At 34.8% G+C, this 23,363-nt stretch overlaps 1 protein-coding gene across 2 annotated transcripts in view; it reads right to left on the minus strand.

Annotated features, from left to right (window-relative positions):
* Positions 1–199: 199 nt before the first annotated feature.
* Gpc5 (glypican 5) overlaps positions 200–23,363 on the minus strand; it is a 1,051,553-nt gene continuing 1,028,389 nt past the window's right edge. Inside the window, exon 8 of one of the 2 annotated variants that reach the window (XM_070002745.1) lies at positions 200–1,097. In XM_070002745.1, coding sequence (XP_069858846.1) covers positions 940–1,097 — 158 coding nt within the window. In that variant the 3' untranslated portion in view covers positions 200–939. The remainder of the gene's footprint in view (positions 1,098–23,363) is intronic. The other variant, XM_070002746.1, reaches the window with a different exon arrangement.

The following is a 23,363-nucleotide window of genomic DNA, read 5'->3' on the forward strand; positions in this document are numbered from 1 at the left end:
TAGCAGCTCTGCTAGTGTGCACATAGAAAAGAACCTTGGATCCATTACCTGTCTGTAGGCATTCATCAGAACCTTGAAGTGCATAGATAGATAATTGTTTAGTCAATATCATGCTTGAAAAGAGGTAGTAAATAATATTTTGAAGAAGAAAATGACCACTATTCTTTGAACTATTTCATCAAACAATCAACAGCTTTATTGGAAGCACAGATGTGCTTTTCAACATAGACACATCCATTGGACAAAGGGAGAGGAAAGAATAAAAACTTACAGTACTGAAGATGAATTTTGAATATAATGGACTACAAGCCAGATGCTACTAAAGTGCTTTAAAATTTATCAATGGCTAAGTTACAGTAATATCTCCAATAGAATTATGTAAAATCTCCTATGCTATAACTTACAGACTTTTAGTAATTTTGTTTCTTCTTTAGCTTGCAAAAATGGAAGATTCGCTTGAAAACGCATGCATAATAACTTGCCAATGAGTTTTGGTTGACTTCATGTAATTCTATTTCAAATATTAAGCAATACTATGTATTGTTTTCATTGTCTGGCAGAATATACCTTTAAATGAAAACATTTTCAATCTAGGAAGAAAGGGGCTTAGAGCTGAGAAGAATAAAATTCCATATGCACTAAATCCTTCCTATTCAGTCACTTCTGAGCTTTTCACAGTTTTGAATTTATTATGTTATCATTTAAGATGGTTTAAGTTATAGTCAAAGAAGACATATTTCAGAATAGTCTATCACTTAAACATTGATTTCTAGGTACTTTGTGAATATTCCAACGTGGCTTCTAGGAAGTTAGTATGACATACCGTCTCATAAATATAATTGTTACATTCAAAAAGATCTTTTATTCCAGGCATATAAAGAGAAGAGAGAAATAAAGAATGCAAGAAGGTAAGTCAGGACTGAAGAGTAGTGAGTTCTATTACCAAAGGCTGGGCAGTAACATCAGCGCCCCCATGAGACCAAGGGCCATACACTCAGTGCCTGCCGCACACCCTGCTCCAGTTGTGTCCAGCGTACTGCTGTGGTCCTTTTGATGGATTTGCTTTACATCACTGAAGTTCATGTCATCTGGCATCCCTGCAGGGCAAATAAAAGAGTACAAAATGAGGCATGAGCACCTCACATGAGTCTAGATCAGCCTGTAAATCCAATGAACCCATGCATTGCTTTTCTTTTTCTTTTTTCTTTTGTAGCTTTCTCTGTGTTTGCCCATCTCCAAATGATTAATTTGGTGCAATAATCTTTCCCTACTTAAATTACAGGATTCAACTCCTTGTGTGAAAATCCTTAGAAAGACTACTAAAACTAAAAAAATCCAACTTACCGTACTTCAAAGGCTGAGATTTATTTTTGTAATAGGATTGATAGATAAGGTAGTAAAGAAATTGAATTAATTTAACAGATATCTTGAGGTATGGCATTATTGCTACATCTGTGATAGTAATTGTGACAGCCTTTCATGAAAATAAAATCAGGTACGGGAAGATAATTGAACAGGAATTTTTTAGAAGTAGAGTTTCTCTTTCTTTTATTTTTCATTGTCTTTCATATTTCATTGTGAAATTTTCATACATGCATATAATATACTTCAATCAAATTCACCCCATTCTGTTTGGTAGGCTTATTTACGAACCTACTTAATTCCTATTTTAAGCATTTTTTTCCATTTAAAAAATTATCTTTCAGTAGTTGTATAAATGTGTCACCATTTAACAAAGCAATTTATGAATACAATACACCTTGAGCAGTCATTGCTTTCAATATTATCACCCACACCTTCCAACTCACTTTTCCCCTCACTTTTCTTAATTTTGCAGCATATACATTGAATTATTCACTCCATTCTCCCTCCCTCCTTCTTCTTCATTTGTTTTCGGGGTTCATTATTCTATTTTCATATTTTAATGGGTTTCACTATTTTATTTTTCATTCATCCTACTCCTGTCATGCTCCCATTATAGGTAGAATTTCTATAGATCCTATTTCTTAGTAAAGTAAGTTCTTTCATATTTTCCTTACAATTTATAATTGGATATATTTATGGATACAAAGCAATTCTAAAATGAATCAATTTGATGGAAATAATTAAACTAAGTTGAATAATATATAGACCTTTTTCATGAGAACATTTGCAATTTGTTTTTAGTAATGTAAAAATATACAACATATTATCAATAGCTGCAGTTAACATTCTATGGAATAGATCTCAAAGTCTTATTTTTCCTGCTGGAAAGTAACTTTGTACCTTTGGACCAGCATCTTTCCCTTCTTCCATTCCAAACCCTGGCATTCACTCTTCTATACTCTTACAAGTCTTACTGTTTTAGATTGCACATATAAAGGAGATCAAACACAGGATATTTGTTATAAATATATCAAAGAAAATTAGTGGGCTGGGTATGATGGTATATGCTTTTTATCCAAATTACGGGCAGGCATAGGTTGGAGGATCACAGTCTGAAAGGCATCTCAGCCAAAACATGAGATTTTCTCTGAAAAATCATGAAGGAAGAAAAGGGCTGATGGCATAGTTCATTTGGTACAGTGCTTGCTCATATGGTACACAACAAGTATGAGATCTTGAATTTAGAACTCTAATATTGCCACAGAGAGAGAGAGAGAAACAGAGAGAGGGAGAGGGAGTGGGAGAGAGAGAGAGAGAGAGAGAGAGAGAGAGAGAGAGAGAGAGAGAGAGAGACAGACAGACAGACAGACAGACAGACAGACAGACAGACAGACAGAGACAGAGAGAGACAGAGACAGAGACAGAGACAGAGAGGGGGAGAGGCAGACAGGGAGAGAGAAAGAGGGAGAGAGAGAGGCAGGCAGACAGACAGAGCAAGAATATTAAATCATATACTTTATATGTACACATAGCTGGAAAAATGGGGGAAAAGACCTGTTAGTAGATCAAAGAATTTGTCTATAGAGTAGATTGCAGATTAAGTGTAAGGATGAACTGTTTCTATTTTTTAAACAAAGAAAAAGAAAACACAGGGAGCGTCATAGACCAAGATCTACTTTTGTTTGTGATGCAATCTGATAAGCTTAGGACCACCTAAATTATTTAGAAGAAATAATTGTTTTCCTAAGATGTCTATGTTAATACACTATATCTAGGGAATTATTGACTTGTCGCTTATTATCTAGTGTCACCAGTGCTCTGAGGCCATGTGACTGAATTATCTCAAGGCATGGTGCAATCTGTCACAATTAACAGATTTAAATTCAATGTTACCACAGCCACAAATATTGACATCGTAATTACAGTGAGACAAAAAAAGCTTTATATAAGGAAAAGTCAATATTTATGTAATTAGGTCAATACGTATATATAATTCAGAATGTAAGCTCTCCGCATGCAGGGATGAGAGCATTAAAACGAAGCAAAGCTTGCTCATCTGACATATTGATTTTACAGCCTGAGCTCTTGCATTATTATTCATTGTTTGGGTACTTGTTTTGCCCTTCTGTGCCATTAGGCAAGATGAATAAACTAGTGATTCATTTTTTTTTTATAGGGACTGGAATGGAGTGTGAATATTTTAGTCATGGTTTTATACTTCTTGTTAAGCTAGAGCTTAACAAGGCGCTATGAGGACTCTAGGCAATTAAAAAAACTTTTTTTCCAAGATAACTACATAAATTTCAGCTTTAAGGGATTTAGTTTTATAAGCATTGTGAATTGGTGTCTGGATTAGATTCATGAATAACTTTTTCTCATGCTATTCTCAGCTGATATTCCATTCATTCATTCGGGAGGCAGACACTGATCTAGGTTCTGGAGTTCTATCATCAATAAATACAATGCAAAGCAGCTAGAAAGACCTCAGGTCTGATGGACAAGTAGGAGTAAGCCAGAAGAGCTGCTTTGCTTTCAGTCACATGCCACTTTTAACACCTGAGATAGATTAATAATTAATATTAATGTAAATATTAATACTAAGAATTATGACTGCAGTAAGAAGTATCTGAGAAGAGACCAAAATATCATTAACATCCTGGCAGCTAATACTTGTAGACATACCAAGCTCTGATCTGATCTTGACATTTGTTAAGAAATAAAACATTTGTTGGATGCCAGGGGCTCATAAGTATAGTCCTAGTTACTCAGGTGGCTGAAATCTGAGGATTCAGGTTCAAAGCCAATCTGGGTGAGTAAATCTGAAGACATTTTTTTTCTCCAATTAACTTCCAAAATGCCAGCAGTCATGCTGTGGCTCAGGTGGTAAAGCACTAACCTTGAAAAAATTAGGTAAGCAAGAGCACACACCCTTAGTGCAAGCACCAGCAGCTCCTGTCTGACATCTTCCTTACTCAGGAGGGTGAGATCTGAAGAACTGAGGTCTGAAGCAAGCTGGGCTGAAAAATCTGAAACTCCATTTGTACTTAACCAGCAAGAGGCTGGACTGAACCATGGCTCAAATAAAAGAGCAGCAGCAGTGAGTAAGAAGACTGAACAATAGTGTGAGTTTAAGCCATGATGATGACAGGCGTATGCCTGCATACATATGGATGAGCACAAACACACACACACATAAACTCTCTCTCTCTCTCTCTCTCATACACACACACACACACACACACACACACACACACACACACACTATCATTCTGAAACCTAGCTCCATTTGGGGATTATGACTGGCTTCAGGAGATTGGACTAGTGCTTGGAGTGTGATTGATACCATGGAAATTCCTGATTGTATGTTAGTTCATACTAAGTAAAGACACAAGATTATGAGCACCTGACCTTTTGCAGTAATCCTGCCTAAAGACAAAGGATGGGGGGAGATCCTGTGTGTACTTACCTTAGTGAATCCTGGTATCTGGGTGTGTTACCAACAAATGCTTATCTCAGTGCTTCCTGATTTGTTGTTATCTTCCTCCTGGATTATGCCCTCCATTTTTTCTGTAACTCCCTTAAGAAAGTTCTAGACCAATCTTAACTTATAAGAGTACAAGTTGAGGGAAGATATCTTTCATTTAACCAGTGTCTGTGCATTAACTCATTTCTTGCTACATGGTGGTATTGGAATATTAACTCATATTAAAATATTAAATATAAGATATCTCTGCCTAAGCATTTCTTCATCTACCACTCTGAAATCTGCTTGTCAGAACTGGGGCATGATTATCTGATTTGATAACTTTTTTCTTAAAGAAATTTAACTAGCTAATCTTGCAAATAATACCAAAGATAACCAAAGAATCATTAAAAATATGTGTCTGGGAATTTTATTACATTGATATGTTAAACAAACATAAAGCAAAATTTGAATAGTATGTATGCATACTAACAAAACACAGTGGTGACTGTACATTTCTACTTCTGCCATTGGTGGCTTATATGTAGGTCTGATTGGAGGAAGAAAGACAGTTGTTTTAGTTTAGGAATAACTTGATATTAAAGCTTTGATATATTTCTGATGGGTGGTGCCATGAAATATGTAACGGGGATGTAGCTTGCTCCGGGAGGTATCTGCTCTGGGGTAGTGGGTGCCAATTCACAGAGTAGGATTTGCAGGCCACTGGCTATAGGGTCAGGAACATTTTAAGTGCATTACAGGTATGGGTTTAGATGCTGATTTAGGTTTTACAACTCAATTTCATAGGTCTGGTTATTATGCTTGTGTTATATGAAGAAACAGAAGTGTTAGGGAGCTAAGTAACATATGAGCAGTGAAGAGCAGTGTGGATGTCATGTATGCACTTTTCTGGGGCATCGCTAAATGAAAGTTTAAATTCTGAACAAAAAAGATCAATTATGTTACCTATAGAGAGTGTTGACAGTTGGGATGGCAGATTATGGAATATTTTTGTTCATCTATCAAGCAGCTGGAAGTGTTCAGAGGCAGAATTCATGTGGAAATATCCAAAGGTAAATGAAGACTGTGTGCAGAGAAATTAAACATCAGAGCTTCTCTTTCTCCTTACACACTGGCTTTTCCTTGGGGCTGTGAGCATGGGGGTTATTCTCACTTTATCGCTATTTTATCAATCCACATACTAGAAAACTTCTACTCATTTCACTAAATGAGATAGACTGTTTAAAATTAATTTATTTTCTCTGTGTTAAATAAAGAGAATTGCATGGCTGGCATGTATTTCTTGTGAATTTGCTCACCTAGTTACCAAGCCCATTCACCACTGTGTGAGGAATGCACAGCTACACACTTATTCTTTGATCTTTGATGTATCTTAAAAACCTCAAACACGGAGCATCTCTTTTCACCATTCTAATAGTGGAAAATTAGAGCAAGTATAGATATTGAGAGCTGGTCTACAGAACATACTTTAATCATGAAGGGAAGATAATTTGTTTCTCGAGGTAATCAGTTTTCTAGAGACCTATAATCATAGTACTCCCAAAAGTGTCTAAAATAGTGTGCTTTCAATGAATATTGCTGAATAGATAATTGTATAATGACTCTTATTCTTCCAACAATAGAATGGAAGTGGTACAATTATTTCTTTCCCTTCTGAACAATAAGAAGCGGTGATAAAGAGTTAATGTGACTGTTGTTGCACCTTGGTTCGTCCCATTCAAACGTGGATCTCAGGGATCCTATGCTCTCGTGTCCTATGCATTCTAAGCATTGAAAGTACAGTCAAAGTCTGGCTGACCTAGAGTCTGCCTTGAAAAAACCAGATATAAGTCATGAGCTTTAAGATGAAAGCATTAAAAAAACAACACCAACAAAAAATGAGAGCTGTTTCAGTAAAAAGGAAAGTTAGTAAAAATATTTTGCTGGCTAGAAAGTTAAATTAATATTTGAAGAATAAGGTAAGTTTTTAGCCCATAGCTTCTCTAAACAAATATTTACAGGATCAAAGACTTACATATAACTACTTGAAAATTAAGCAAAATGAATGCATTGATATTTTTATTTATTCATAGGTCTGAGAAAACCCATAGGTTTTTAGGCAGAGCCTTCTAAACTTACAACATTGTTAAACAAAAAAAGAATATCAGCATGACACAAAACACCAACAAAAGAAAGGGGACACATCGTTATGGCAGATTAAATATAAAAAAATATATATATATATATTTCAGCAACACTATCTTCAACACAGAAAGAGTTTTTGCAGTCCATGTAAAGCTACTCCTCTTCCTAGAAAAGAATGGCAAAAGAAAATAATGACTCAATTGATGAAAAATGTAATTTTAAAGAAAATTAATGTCATTGGGAAGTAACAAATATCATCTTAGACACAATGAGGTACCCATTATCTTTTTCCCAGTTCGTAGAACCAGGAGAGTGAAGAGAATATTACTGATACTGGCAAAGAAAATAGCCATGTTTATGGAATTTTTCCAAAATATATCAGAAGTGTTTAAAGTGTGTGGTTAACAAGACACAATTATTCCACGTTTAGGAAGCAAGTCTATGAGAATAATTAAGAAAATTACACACATTTGTTCACAAGATGTTAAACAGTGAATTAATACTGAAAAATTATGTAATTAGTGTTCATTAGTAGGGTTTTGGCTTACAAAATTTAGGTACATTTATTTACTTAAACATATGTTGAAAATCTAGATATTTATTGACAAAAATGAATTTTGCTGCAATTTATACACATAATTTTGAGATTCTTTTAAATATTGTCATTCTTCTGTGTAAGTATTTCTTTGAGTACAGGAATTTCTTTAGTAAATTTTGGCATTGACCAAGTAAACTTTTCATAATAATTATGAGAATGAATAAATTGTAAAAATTATGAAAACACATTACCCCAACTCAGTTTCTTCCAACATAAATAACATAATAATATTGTAGCAAGTCAGAATGCAGCATAAAAGATTAAAATTGGATATGAGTGTACGCTTTTACATTTAATAAGGTAGATAGAGTATGCAATAGAAAAAGGTCTATGGTGAGGAATTTGGTGTAATGTATGTTTTTGAATAAACTTGCTATGGATGTCTAATCAGATCTTGAATCCACTGAGGCCTAACCTAGTTCCTAGGAAACATGCCAGAAAGGTGTAAACAATAAGATGAGTCATTTGAATAGAGATGCACTCTGATAACCACTGAGTAACTTTAATAATAATTTGCCATGCAGACTTTGACATAAGACTAGAACTACAGTAAGGGGACATATGGCTGAAGAGACAGGTCCCTGGAAATTGTGCAGCCTCATGTACATGTCTATCTGAAAGTGCTATGCTTTCCTGTTCGACTCCTATATTCTAAGCCTGAGATTCTTCTTCTCATGACATCCTTCACTGAGGGGAGAATAGGGTGTGAAGATGTAAGATTTAATTAGTTCTTTGAGTTCCTCTTTAAGTGGTGTGTGTGTGTGTGTGTGTGTGTGTGTGTGTGTGTGTGTGTGTGTGTGTGTGTGTGTGTGTGTGTGTGTGTGTGCATTGGTGTGCATTTGTTTGCTTGCTTGTTTTATACAGTTTTTTTTTTTTTTTTTTAGCAAGAAGTCACTGTGCATTACAGACTGCCCTTGAACTTAAATCCTCCAATCCTCCCCTTTCTTCTTCCCAATGCTGGAGTTAGAGGTATATATTACCATGTCTGGCTCTCTTTAAATCTTACAGTAATTAATAGCTTACTTTTTTGTCAAGATATGTAAGCATAATATAGTACTCTTGATTGTTATTTAGATGAACTTGGAATGGAAAAGGAATGTGAGATTTTGACTAGAATTAATGCTTACTTTCAAGTAGCATGATTTATTGTAATGTTGAACATAGACATAAAAAATCATTATCATATATTTGTCACTGCCTCAAATACAGAATAGTAGACTTCTTGTAATTAATGATAAATGCGTGTTTTTTGGTTTGGTTTTAGGATAGAACTTCTAAATGGAAAATACATTGCTTAGATTTTTTTTCTAGTTCCTGATATTTTATTTCACACTGGTTTTCCAGTCCAAAATTTACTTTATTGATTTTCAAAGATCTTAGCAGAAAAAACACGTGTTTGAATTTGAAAGTGTCAAATAATTTTAAGATCTTTTATTATAAGGCTTAAAATAAGCTGTTTTAAAAACAGTACTATAAAATGTATTCTAGAACATTTTTTAAAATGATAAAAGTTAGTTTTTTGCATAATTTGTAATAAATTCAGTTGAATACAGGTCCTATGCTGGTCTTAGGGTCAGTATATTATGTGCCCCCATAGAAATATGAGTGAAGCCCTTCATATAACAAAAGTATACTAATTAAAAATACAATAAAATGGAATTTAATAAAATCTGCAATTTATTGATATTAACAGTTTGAGAATTTATTTTAGGAAGAAAAGGGCTGATATTGCTAGTTCTGTTAAAAAATTAGAAAAAATTATGGGTTGTTTACATTGATGATGATGCAGACTTGCAACAAGGACAAAATCATAAAAAACAATCAATATACAGGCACATGGTGATGATATTCTGTGGGATCAAAGACAAGGTTTTTAAAGTGAAAAAAGGGTTTGCCCTTATAAAAACAAACCTTAGGTTAATTTAAACTAGCAATCTAGATGCTAAACTAAGTAGATTAAAAAGCTAAACTTCCGAGAAGACAAATATCAAAACTGAATTCAGGGTAAAGTTGAATATGTAGGAAGAATAGTATTTTCAATTTTAAAAAAAGTGCTGATCAGGTTGGGCACCAGTGGCTCATGCCTGTAATTCTAGCTACTCAGGAGACTGAGATCTGAGGATCACAGTTCAAAGCCAGCCTAGGCAGGAAAGTCTTTGAAACTCTTATCTCCAATAAACCACTCAGTAAACCAGAAATGATGTTGTGGCTCAAGTGATAGAGTTCTAGCCTTGAGCTGAAGAGCTGAGGAATAGCACCCAGGCCAGAGTTCAAGCACCATGACAGAAAAAAAAAAAGTGCTGATCACTTTCCAATCAATTCTAAAATAATTGCTAGAGTTAGGAATGCAAAAACCTGAACCTAAAATGATGAAGTATGCTGGAAGTTGTAATTAGTGATTCAAATAACTAACATCTGAATAACTGCAGATTACCTGAAAAAAATAGTACTAACAATGATTAGAAATTAAGGATAAGCTATAATTACATTAGAAAAAATGTTAAAAATACTTTAGCATATTTGTAGTATATTGGAAAGAATGAGAAATCCTAATTACTTTTTAATATTTCTTGTGACAGCTATGTATTCTAATAAATATTTTCTTATTCTAATAAATATTAAAAATTTAAGACTGAGCACTTTGGGAACTGATATGGAAGATATACATTACTAATCCACACAGGGATTTAGACTCACTCAATCTAATGGAATTAAGACAGAAATAAATAAACCATAGAAATTTGTTATACTGAGATCATAAAATTAGATATTAAAGCCATATGCAAATAATATATTAATTTCTAAATTTAATTAAATCTAGATAAGAAATGGATGCTTGATCTGGATATTTTTTAAACATTCCTTTCAACACCCTAAAATATAATGATAGAGAGATATGAGGTTTGGATAATATACTCAGGCAAATAATATCCAAAGGATAGCTGGTGGAATTATATTACTAAAAGATGAATAGGATGGAAGATTTTAAAAGGTGATGAAATTCATCACCTAATAATAGAAACATTGTTTAACACATAAAATAATCTTCAGATAGTCTCTGATGATCTTTAGATGTTCTCAAGATAAATCCATGATATGGGAGTTTAAACACCATTGGTTGCTTAAACTAATGATGATTAGTAAAGATATAGATGCCTTGGTAACTTGAGTCATTTCTCTTTGTTCTGACTCTAGTAGCAGTCCTGACATTCTCGTGCTGAACTTGTCCCTTTTTCACATGGTAGGAGGATACATTGCTTTGGTAAGTTGGTTATAACAAATCCAGCATGATGAGAGTTTTGGAATCCTCATCCCATGTTGGCTTTTTGTGTTCATAGGAAGATGAATCCTTTCCTCTTCAGGGGAGTGATCAGATGCTGATTTGTGCTTGGTGGTGCCATTTGTAACATGTTTTTATTTACTAGAGTCAGGCCTTGAGATTGATAATTCTTCGATGAACTATTAGACATCAAAAGCACATTCTGCAGTTCAGCTTTTAACAGAGAAATAGCTGACATTTTATTTTCATCTGCTGATCTTGTACTTGTATTTCAAATATCTCTACCTTCAGAGGAAAGGTATTTATTGCTCCCTCTCAAATACAACTTGTATAAAGTTTACCTAATGAATGGATGAATAAATAAACAATAAATAAATGGGCATGAATAGGTAGATCCATCACTGCAATTAATATTAGGGAATATGGCTCATAAACACTCTCCTGAAGTGCGTAAGGCTTTGTCGTGGAGTAACAAGTAAAGAAATATAGATTTTTAGGACCACAGGACAATAAAATTAAAAGCTCAAACTATAGGAGAAGCATACTACTGCCAATCTTATTTAAAGATACAGAAGACTTAAATCCATGTTTCCATGTCTCAAATTTGTGGATCTGAAGTTGCAAGTTCCTATAGTGTCTATTTCAGTGTGTTCTGAAATTTAATAACAGTGTCATTTACCGTGGAGTCTATGGATGTCTGTGCTGGGCATTCAGAAAAGCATTTTATCCATTTGTGAAACTCTTCTTGGATTCTTTATTGTGCTGAAACTCCATTATTTGAACGATCCATTTCCTGAATATGTTGTGTGGAGTCCTCTACGTTATTTTCTTGAGTTTTCTGTGAGATTTCCTAAACCTAATTCTTCTGTCATTTTATTTAAACATTAATAGATTTTAAGTTACTACAATTTTCCCTCTAAATGGATATTTCTTTTTTTCCTTTTGCCTACATTATTCCATATCTTTATTTATTTTTATTTTTTTATTGTGAAAATACTGTACAGAGGGTTTTTTATTTCCAGGCCCTATAAAGACACTATAAAAAGTTTTTGCAAAAATTTCCCTCTCTCTGCAGGGTATCTGTTTAATACAAGTTATATTTCTAATTGTGATATGAGTTAAAAAATTATTTTATTGTAAAGATGAGGTATAGAGAATTTACAGTTATATAAATAATGTAGTGAGTATATTTGTTGAACATTGTTACCCCCTCCCTCATTTTCTCCCACTTTCCCTCCCCCCTTTTAACTGCCCCCCAAGTTGTAATTTTCATTCCAACATGGTGTCTTGCGAGTATCTCTGTTGCATTGGTTCACCCTTTGTCCTTTGTCTCACCTTCCCTTGCCTAAATCAGATAAAGGTATATGTAATACACAGGGTACCAAGATCAAAAGCAGTGACAACAGAGGATAAAACAAAGAGAATAAAAGAAAGAAAAAAGAAATAACGTCACACCGTACGTTAAAAAACAAAAGCAAAAACAAAAAGCCCTTTAAAAGTATTTTATTGTAAGGGCTGGGAAGGTGGCTCAGTGGTAGAGCGCTTTCCTTGCATGCATGAGGCCCTGGGTTCTATTCCTCAGCACCAAATAAGCAGAAAAAGCTGGAAGTAGTTCTGTAGCTCAAGTGGTAGAGAGATAGCCTTGAGCTGATGAGCTGAGGGACCCATGTCCTTTTATTCCCCTTAATATGTATTTTTTATTACAAAGATACTGTATAGAGGGGTCACAGTTACATGAGTAAGGTAAATGAGTCCATTTCTTATAGAGCATTGTTATACACTCCTTTATTTTCCCCTACCATCCCTCTCCTTCCTGCCTCCTCCCCCCCCCCCCCCCCCCCCCCCCCCCCGTCCCAAAGTTGTAAAGTTCGTTTTCAACATACTGTCTTGTACATGTCATTGTTACAATGGGTCATCCTGTATCCTTATTTCAGCATTTTGTTATTTCCCTTCTCCTTTCTTTCTTTCTTTTTTTTTCTGTCGGTCATGAGACTTGAACTCTGGGCCTGAGCGCTGTCCCCCAGCTCTTCAGCTCAAGGCTAGTGCTCTACCACTTGAGCTGGCTGGCTTTGAATCGAGGTCCTCAGATCTTAGCCTCCTGAGAAGCTAGGATTACAGGCATAAGCCACAATGCCCGCTCCCTTCCCCTTTCTTAAGGGCCAATTTCTCCAACCAACCCTCTTCTTCTGCCCCAGTAAACCAGGAAGCAAGTGTGGATGTGGAGAGTAGTGCAAATAGTTACTTGGACTGGTTGGTAGTTACATTGTAGTCATGCAAATAAGTTTCTATCTTTCTTCATACATTGTCTAATCCTCTGCCTTGCTTTCTCCCGTGATTGAACTCTGATATCTGTAGACTTCTTATCACCCTCTGGTTGAATCTTTGAGTAATAATTCTATTCCATGTATTTTGGTTCCACTTCCTCCTTGTGTTTCATCTGACACATACACTTGAACATAACCTTCCTCCTGGTCAAGGACATTTTAATTTATAGCCTTTCTCAAGGGGTCTCTCCCTCTTAAATCAAATAGAAAGAAGAATAACAATAAATATCACACCAAAATATCTGCAGGCCTACCACAGGCACAAAGGGAGAAGGCATAAAACTATTGCAGATTAGAAGATATGTTTATCATGCTTTCTTTAACGGACACTATAGTTCTTCTTAACATAGGCAGAACCTTAGAAAAAAGACTCCTCCAGTATCTTGCCTGAGGGTAACTTTCTGGCTGTAAGCATTTTGGGAGCCACATAGAAGATGCAGGCTCTGCAGGATATATGCCTCAACATTGATGATAGGTAGAAAGATATAGATTTTTCTGCTGACCATTAACCTTCTTTTTTTCACAGTAAGATCTCAGCCCTCAATGGAGCATTTCACCCCCAGTCCAAAGACATATTAGCGGATCATAACTCCTTTATAGCATTTGGAAGCAACAGACATATATTGATTTAGAATGGTGAAAAAGAAAATGATCACTGCTTGTTATAGCTTTTTTTGTGTGCCAATCCTGGGTCTCGAACTCAGATCCTGGGCACTGTCCCTAAGTTTTGTTTTGTTTTCTTCAAGGCAAGTGCTCTTCCACTTGAGCCACACACAGCTCTAATTCCAGCTTTTTGGTAGATAACTGGACATAAGACTCTCATGGACTTCCCTGTCCTGGCTTTGAACTACCAGGGTCCAGTCATGTTAGAGCTTATGATGAAATATATTGTGGATCGTCCCCTTCACCTCCTCTCTGTGGTGACTATTGATGCATATTCATAAATCTTTAGAAGATTCCATGAAGCAATTTGGATTGTTCCTCTGCTTTTCTCAATGATGCAAATAAGTTGACTTTCTTCAGCATACTATGTTAGGTACCAATCATCCATCTGCTTTCCAGATTCCAAGTGTTGTTACTGCTATCACCTTTTCTGCTCCCCCTGCTTTCAGTAAATTTAGTTTCTTAAAAAAAAATTCCTATACCATATTTTCGTGAATCGTAGGAAGGAAAAACACTAAATGCGTCTGATCAATCTGTCATAGTGTGTGTGTGTGTGTGTGTGTGTGTGTGTGTGTGTGTGTGTGTGTGTGTGTGTGTGTGTGGGTATGTGTGTGTGGGGGTATTTGCTCATGTGCATATGTTGCTAGAAATTGAACCCAGGGTTCTTTGTATGCCAGGCAAGTATTCCAGCATTGAGTTATGCCCTCAACCCCATCTGTCATCTTGATAGCAGCATTTCCAGAGTCTATTCATTGAAACTCTGTCTGACGCTCTGGGCAAATGTAAAGCAGGGCAGGGTTGGCATTCATCCAGTTTGCACTGCCACAGATCTCTGGAGTGCCTATTCTGATTGGTCAGTGCACCCTGTATAGGTGATACTTCTTTTTTCATGATTATTCTGGATAAGACTGTTTTCATTAAAAATTCTGAATGATTAAATTTTTCAAGAAAATTTGCTAGTAAATTTCCTAAACCTTAATCTCTGCTGACTAATAATAAGTGCGGCAAGATACCATTTTAATCACTTGTACAAGAATGGTTAAGTACACCTTAGAGGAGCAGGATGGCTATTTGTTTTTCCCCTATGTCTCCTTATTCAGAAAATGTTCGTTGCACACTTTATTTTTTTTTTGTAGGTCATGAGGCTTGAACTCAGGACCTGGGTGCTGTTCCTGAGCTCTATTGCTCAAGGCTAGCACTCTACCTCTTTGAGGCACAGTATCACTTTTGGTTTTCCGGTGGTTAAATGGAGATAAGAATCTCATGGACTCTTCTGCCTGGGCTGGCTTCAAACTGTAATCCTCACATCTCAGCCTCCTGAGTAACTAGGATTACAGGTATGAGCCACAGGTGCCTGGCTTGTTGCATACTCTTGTAAAGCTCATTAACTGCATGAGAAGAGGGTATAACTAGAGCTAGAAGGATAGTCAAAAATGGAGAATTATTATAATCAGAATCTTCTAAACATTTTCTTTTATGTAGACTTTTCTGTTGAAGTTGCAGTGTATATTTTTCAGATATTTCATTGATTTTTGGACCAACTGGATGCCATTTTCTCTAGGTATTTTCTAAGAACTAGTGGTATCAAGTAAAATGTGAACACTGATAATGGGCATCTTTTCTCCCAATGAAAGCTGAAAATTAACTTCAGATAAAAATTTGCCTCTGTTTTACATCAACAAGTGAAGAATATTAAGTGGCTAATCCTTGGAGCCTGAAAATTGTCTAAATATCTAAGAATGTTGTGCAAGACAGACTGTGAATTGCATTACGTTTATTAAATGAAAATGAATTACCTTGGCTTTCATATTGTAGCCACCAAGTTCATTATTAACTTATTTAGCTTGATATTTTAATCTCTAAATAGTTTATATAGGTTATTTTCAAGAAAAAAAATCCTCTGTCCTTGGAAATATCTAAACCAAATATGTGTAAATATCCTTTGGCATCATCCATGGTAAGAACAATACTATTCTTTCAAATATTTCCAAACCACACAAGTACTTTTTCTGTGAGTGATTGCTTCATGCTGGTTCTCATGTTCTCAATTACAGTTTCATATTTGGGTGGGATAATGCAATATTCTTTATTTTTTGGTACTGGTTCTGGGGCTTGAACTCAGGCCCTGGGTGCTGTCTCTGAGATCTTTTGCTCAAGGCTAGCTCTCTACCACTTGAGGCACAAATTCACTACCAGCTCTTCGGTAATTAGAGATGAGTCTCACAGACTTTTCTACCCTGATTGGCTTTGAGTCATGATCCTCAGATCTCGGCCCCCTGAGTAACTAGGATTATCATCAACATGAGCCACCAGTGTCCAGCATGGATTGTTCTTGAATAAATTATTTATTTTACTTTGGATGGGCAAGGCATTATGAACTTAACAGGAGCATGGATAAGGAGAGAACATGGATAAGGAGAGAACTTCCTTCTTCTGAAAGGAAAATTATGTGGATATTGAAAATGACAAGATCTTGTCTGATATAATATGGACATTTTTCCCGCATTTTTGTGTCTTATCTCCTGGAATAAACAGCATCCATATTAATTCTCTCCCAAGCCCACAAATTTGTCCTCCCCTAGTATCTAACTCAACAGGATACATTATATGTCAATGTATTGTTTTTTTATTTAATGTTAAGTTTCCTTGTGTAGCTCTGCCTAACTTCAGTGATAGCAGTACTTTCTTTGTTTTTCAACATATTCTAATGATAAACATTCCTATTCTTTCCTAGTATATTTTCTTCCTCATCAGTTGCTTGACAAATATATTTATATATATGTTGACAAATATATATATATATTTGTCAACAATGTTGTGTCATTTATTTGTATTCGGACCCCAAAACTGGTCTCATCTCCTTGATTTTAGATTTCCCCAAGTTGTAATCCTTGAGCTTGTAAGTACCTGTTCTCAGTACCCTGTCATTAGTAGATGATTTTTGAATGCATAACATACTATAAATAAACTTTTTTCTTGCAGTAATGAAATTGAGCCAGGGTCTCACAGGGTCTCACTTGCTAGGCAAGTACTCATTTTGATCTACAGCTTTTGAAATAAATTTATTGTGTAAGTAAATACTAAACTCTTTCTTTTTAAAATTTATCTAAATCATAGCTACATAACTTTCTAGAATTCATGCTAGCAGATAATTGAGTGTAATAGAAAGAGGTTGGTGGGGGACGGTCAAGTCACAGAAGCCTTAGAAAAATTAAATTAATTGAGATTCAGTTTTCTCATCTGTACAATTTGTAAGATGGCGTTCTCCAAGGATAGATGTGAAAAATTAAAGAGAATTACCAATACAAAGAAGCACTGTTACATTTTTACTAAGACTGATATGTTTTGTTTAAATATTGGAGATCAAAGCAGAGAAAGTGTGTTGGCAAACACAATTTTCTTGGTAGTAGAGACAGAATGAGAAATAGGATGCCACTTCCCAAACCAGTTGAAAAGCCAATCAAATATCCTACAATATAGATAGAAATCTGATAGGTTAGAGAGAAACAGAATTATCACTAAAAAATAATCCAACTGCTGATTTCTATACGCATTAATATTTACAGTTCACAAAGATGATATTTTTGGGTAAAGGCATCCTCTAATAGGTGGCTCTTGATGTACACTGAATAAAAATACATTTCTACAAGAACCAGACTCAATAAAGAATTGCTACAGATGGAGATAAGCAAAAAAGAAATACGGAATATTAAGCACCACAATTCCACGAGGAAGATCTCATGTTCCCAGAGATTTTGAATTATGCTGAATTTTTCTGCAAGATTCATTTGAACTATGATTATTGTCTGTAGGAGAGGATGGGACCCTTTTGGAAATGCAAGTCTATTGGTTCAATTCTATTAAAGAAATGAAAATAGTGTTGTTCTGAGGCTGGCCAGTATAAGCACAGAATGAGGTAGGAAAGTTATTTCCATGTACACAATCAAGAGAACATGTCTGAAGGTGAGATTAGAAGATACTGCATGATGGAATATGGGTTTGTAAGGAACTAGGGAGCAATGTTTCTCCATAAGCATGTCAAGTAGTAGTCAACTTCGTCAGCACCTCTGCAGATGCAGGCAAATACGGGCTGCACAGTTCCAGTTCTAATGAAGACATCACCAGTGGGATGAATATGGGAGTATTCAAAAAGACTTTAGGTGAATATTCTTTGTGTTGGAATAATAATCTCTAGCCTATATGCCTTCACAGGGCATTCATACAGGTCAGCTTCGTAATGTTTCCTTAGTTATGGTAAGCAAAAATCCAAGAAGCATGTGTAGATGAATCACTGTGACGTTATCGAAGGGTTAGTTCTCAGATTTACTGTATGGAGACTGCTACTTACATGATGGCACATACTGTGCACCTTTGTCATTCTCATATCATTCTCCCTTGGCTCAGTTAGGGAACGGTACTACTGTGACAAAAGCTGACAAGTTCTGGGATGTTTCCTATTCCTATCACGTTCTGTCATTCTATAGTACAGTTAGGCTGGTGATCCTCCTATTTTTGCTGCCCACTTAGCTGGGATACATATCACCAGGCCCAGTTTTTTACTGATTGAGATGGGACCTTGATGACCTGGGACAATGCTGCTCTCCATTTTCCAAGTAGCTTAAATCACAGGTATGAGCTATCATACCTCCAGCTCTTTTCCACTTTGTTTTTCTAAAGAATTTTTCATAATGATGAAAAGCTAACTCAATGTTTGTAGAAACCAGCAAGCAATGGAAGACTAATGAAGAATTTAAGGCACATTGTTTTTCAGGGATGTGAGGGGCATTTCAGATGTAAATGGTAGGCTCCCTTTTCATTGCCTTGTTCAGCAAGAAAGTACATATGACCATATAAGATGATGCTAGGTAAAATGAACCCCAAGACAGGTACACAAGAGGTTTTTATCTCTCTTGCTGCTTATAATGTGCTTATAATGTACTGTGGGATTATTTTTTGTTTCTTTTGTATGTTCTTCCCTCATGGTATAACCCCTGTTTTCACTGTATTTGATTCCGGTGCCCTGCATCTTGTATATATATTTTTCTAATTTGGGGAGGGGAAGGGAAATAGCAAAATCTTGAAATAAGGATACAGGTTGACCCACTGTAACAATGAGATGTACAAGACACTATGTTAAAAATGAACTGTACAGATTGGGATGGGGGAAGTTGGGGAGGTGGGGAGGGAAGGGATAATAGGGGAAAAACAAAGGAGGTAACAATGATCAATAAGAAGTGTACTCATTACCTTATTCATGTAACTGTAATCCATTTTACAGTATCATATATATATATATATACAGTATCATATATATATATACAGTATCATATATATATATACAGTATCATATATATATATATATATATATATATATATATATATATATATATATATAAAGGTGCTGTTGTTGGTAATGAGAATGGTCAATAATTAGAAAATCAAGTCTAGTTCCAAAACTTTCATACATGATGGCAAATATTAAAGAAGTATTTAATTTATTAATGCATTTCACACATATTAAAATATGGTTGAATTGTTTAGATGCTTTTCTCTCTTTTTATGCTTCTTGTTCTATGAAAAATAAAAATCTAATTTGACCACTATTCATGAATCAAATTTTATTTCCAGTGTGTTTGTTTGGTTTTTAGAAAGCCAGAAAATTCTAGAGACAGTATGTTGATAGCCTTTAAATCTCATGCCTAAAATATTAAACATTATATTTAAGTTTTCAAGGTTAGCTACTGTTCTAAGTTATGAAAGGAAAAAATCTTCCATGAGATTCTATGAGCATAAATGCTGTGATAATCCTTAAATAGAAACTACTGCTTAGGAGTTGAGGGCAATGGGCAATCTCATTAAATTTACCACTCATATCACACTTACATCTCTACACGCCTCTAAATGCTTATACTCCCTGCAAAGGAAATTAATGAGAATGGAGCTCAGAGAAACTCAACATAAGCATTTCTACCTTTTGCATTTATTATCTGATTATTCTTTTAAATACATTGTGTGCACAGATTTGGGATAGGAGGCTGCACATTGCACCAATTAACATTTAAAAATTTGGGACCCCAATCTATTAGTATAATGTGACCATATGGACATTGGAATCATTGAATACAATTAATTAAATAGCTAGAACTCTGAGAAACTGTCATTTAGTGATAATTAGATTTAGCCAACAGTCTACTTCAAATGAAATTGAATATCTGACTTTATTGTTTTTACTTCTAAGGATAATATGTAGTCTGAAGTTATGGACTGTCAGCTAGTAACTCTGACAGATAGGTAATTTCTGCTTCACTTTTATGAGACTTGTAAATGAGACATGATTGTACTCTTTCAGGCTCTATGCATCAAATCAATGGAGTTCCAAACCAGACAAGGCCAAAAACATGAGGTTGTCATCCATTCTGTGATATTTCAACTTAGCATCCTTTGGGGAAGTGGTTTTCACATCATACCTTAAGCATATGAAATTACATGTTCATTAATGACATATGTTCCAATTTTCATATTTGGAACACATAACAATATATATATTATGTTCATAATGTCCTCAACTTCTTCAGGATGAGAATAAAATATTACAAGGTGTACTACTTATATAATGATTATTCCAACATTTTCTCTCTACATTTGCTGTGTAGACAATGTGGTACACTCATTCCCCAGTGTTAGATGAGTTGGTGCCTACTATGTACCAAGAGCAAAATGAAGACTCAGTTACAGCTTTCTTCACTTGTACTTTTAAACAGCACAGACCTGAATAGTATACATCTTGAAGGAATACTTTGTACTTTCTAGAGTATGTAATATAGGCTTCTTAGCTCTCTTGAAAAGATGATGGATATATACTGATATAAATGTTTCAATTTGGTAAGCATTTGTTGGTGTTTCGTATTATTCCAGAAACTGCAGTAGATAGTTTTTGTACTGCCGGATTGTCATTTATTCATATTTTAAAAATAACTAACAACTAGGAGAATTTCCAAAATATTTTATATAGCTTATATAAAATATATATTTATCTAGTTTATATATATGAGAAGTAAACAATTAACTGATCAATGGCCTGGCTTATGGTGTGAAATATCTATGTTCAGAGTCATTATAGGCGTTGAATAGAATATAAACTTTTGTCTAGTTGCAAAAAAGCCAGGGTCTGGAAGCATAAACCATCACAGACCTACACTTCCACACACATACAGACACAAGATATTGTCCATGTACAGAATGTAATAAAATGAAAAAAATATGTGAAATAATCTATTTTAGATACATATTTGTGCAGGTGCAACCTTTGTCCAGCTTCCTTCTATCTCTTTTTCAGTCCTTGCATTTGTCCCTTCTTATTAACACTGGTCATTTCAATGCTTGTTTTATGTGGTGAATGAGCTTCAATTGGAACAATAAACAACATTAGATTATAGAAGGATCAGCTTTACAGCATTAGAAATATCACTGAGTTGATTTCCTTGCAATTGAGGTAAGGGACACCTGGTTACTAAACAATAATTTTTTCTCACCATAAATGTCTTGCAAGAACCAGTCTGAACAAGAGTCTCTGTTAAAAACAAAGTTTACAACAAGATAACAGCAGGTGCCAGCCATGTGCAGTATCAATCAACTTCCCTCTTCCAGGTTCCTTGAGATTCCTCAGTTTTCCTCACTTCTAAAATGAGGTGATTGGACTAGATGTCTCTGAAATGTCTTCCAAAAGATTTGCCATGCTATGTTGTGATCATTTGCATCACATCAGTCGTGAATAGCCAGAGGTAAAGGCAACTATAAATTCCTAACCTTTAATGTCCTTTCCCTGCCTTCTAAGATGTTACCTTCCACATAAAGGATCATGTTGTTATTCTTTAAATATGAGTATTTTAATAGACTTAAACTATGTAGGTACAGCAGTATGTACTTGTCTCACCTGTCATTTAGCAACGTTGATGACATAGTCATGCAAATTACAGTTGTATTCTCAAGGACAAAAATGATGTCACCCACAGGTAATATTTGAGAGCAATGAGTGATGAATGGTTAATGAACCAAGGAGTCTTTTACTAGACGTTATAAACGGCAGAACCAAATCTTGCTTTTGATCTATTTGCTCTTTGTGATCCAGCCTTTCAGGTGAGAGCTATTTTCATATGTCCTATCTAAGATCCTTTAAGATCCAAAAGAGTGGCAGGAATGTGTCTGTCTTTAGAAATGTCTTTGTCTCTCTTTAGCCTTAAATTCACCTATAGAAATTTTATATTTGCAGTTCTTTTTGTTCTCATTGACCTTATTTTGCCATTGATCATACATAGATATACTTAGATCTGCTTAAGCCAACTCGAGTAGACGCAATTGAATTCACTCTAATAAGGATTTGCAGAATTCTGAGAGATGTATACTAGAAAAATTGAATTTTAAAAAAGAAAGTATATAGTGTTTAGTGTGTGATAAAAGGGGATATACCAGTTTAGCAAGAGGAGTAAGTTCATAGTTGAAACAAATGTGATGAGTAAGAGATGGAGAGAAATGTAAGCTGTGCTTATAATATGATATAAAATTATAGAAATTGGTCCATATTATATGTACACAATTAGTCCTAATTTCACTTAGAATGAACAGATATTACTATTTCCTGAAATAAAAATCTAATTCAAATAGGAAGAAAAACACCTGACACATACTTAGAGCTTTACAATTTGTTGGTTAATGAATTAATGGACTGTGTCCTTCCATTTGGTTTAATTTTCTTCTTTCATATGATTCCCTCCTCCCAATTCCAAGGACACATTTTAATAGTATAAAGGTAAAAATTCATACAATGGTTGGCTAGCAAGCATGAGACCCTGAGTCCAGTGCTCAGTTACCAATTCTTTATTATTTTGGTACTAGAATTTCATTAGGTCTACCTTATGATTTATTAGTTTTCTGTTTATCTGAATGTCATTTATATTATTTTCAGGATACTATTATTTGTTTTTTAAAGATTTAGTTTCTTGTTACATAGTTGTCAGTTTTGTGTGTCCTATTTACTTTTTATGTTGTTGCACCTTTGGTACAAAAGAATTTTAATGATTTTTATACAATTAGTTTGATTAATTGAATTTCTTGACATTTCTTCTCTCTCTTGTTTATTATGAATTTTTCCTTACATGTTTTATAATTTTCATATATATGTATATATATACAAGGACTTGAATCCATGTAATCTTGTGGCATTTGATTAAGATAGTGGTTTCCTGGAATACTTTATGTTGGTTTCTGTTAGAAGCAGAGACATATCATCTTGGGGGTTCCTGGGTTATATGAATAATGACATTTGAAATGGTAAGTTGTGTTTGATTGAGGCACGTGATTAAATTTCCATTCTTCCTACATTTAATTTCTATGCAATGACAATAGCTCTTTGTGCTACAATGTTGTTTTTTCCATTCAGTTCGCCATTTTAGCGATAATGTACTTGATGCTATGTATTGTGTCAGAGGAAATAAATTTTAGATTTGGCACAGTTGTTTTCTGTGTGAC

The sequence above is a fragment of the Dipodomys merriami genome, unplaced genomic scaffold (genome assembly GCF_024711535.1).
Source record: "Dipodomys merriami isolate MVZ:Mamm:240054 unplaced genomic scaffold, mDipMer1.0.p SCAF_6, whole genome shotgun sequence".
Taxonomy (NCBI): Eukaryota; Metazoa; Chordata; class Mammalia; order Rodentia; family Heteromyidae; genus Dipodomys; species Dipodomys merriami.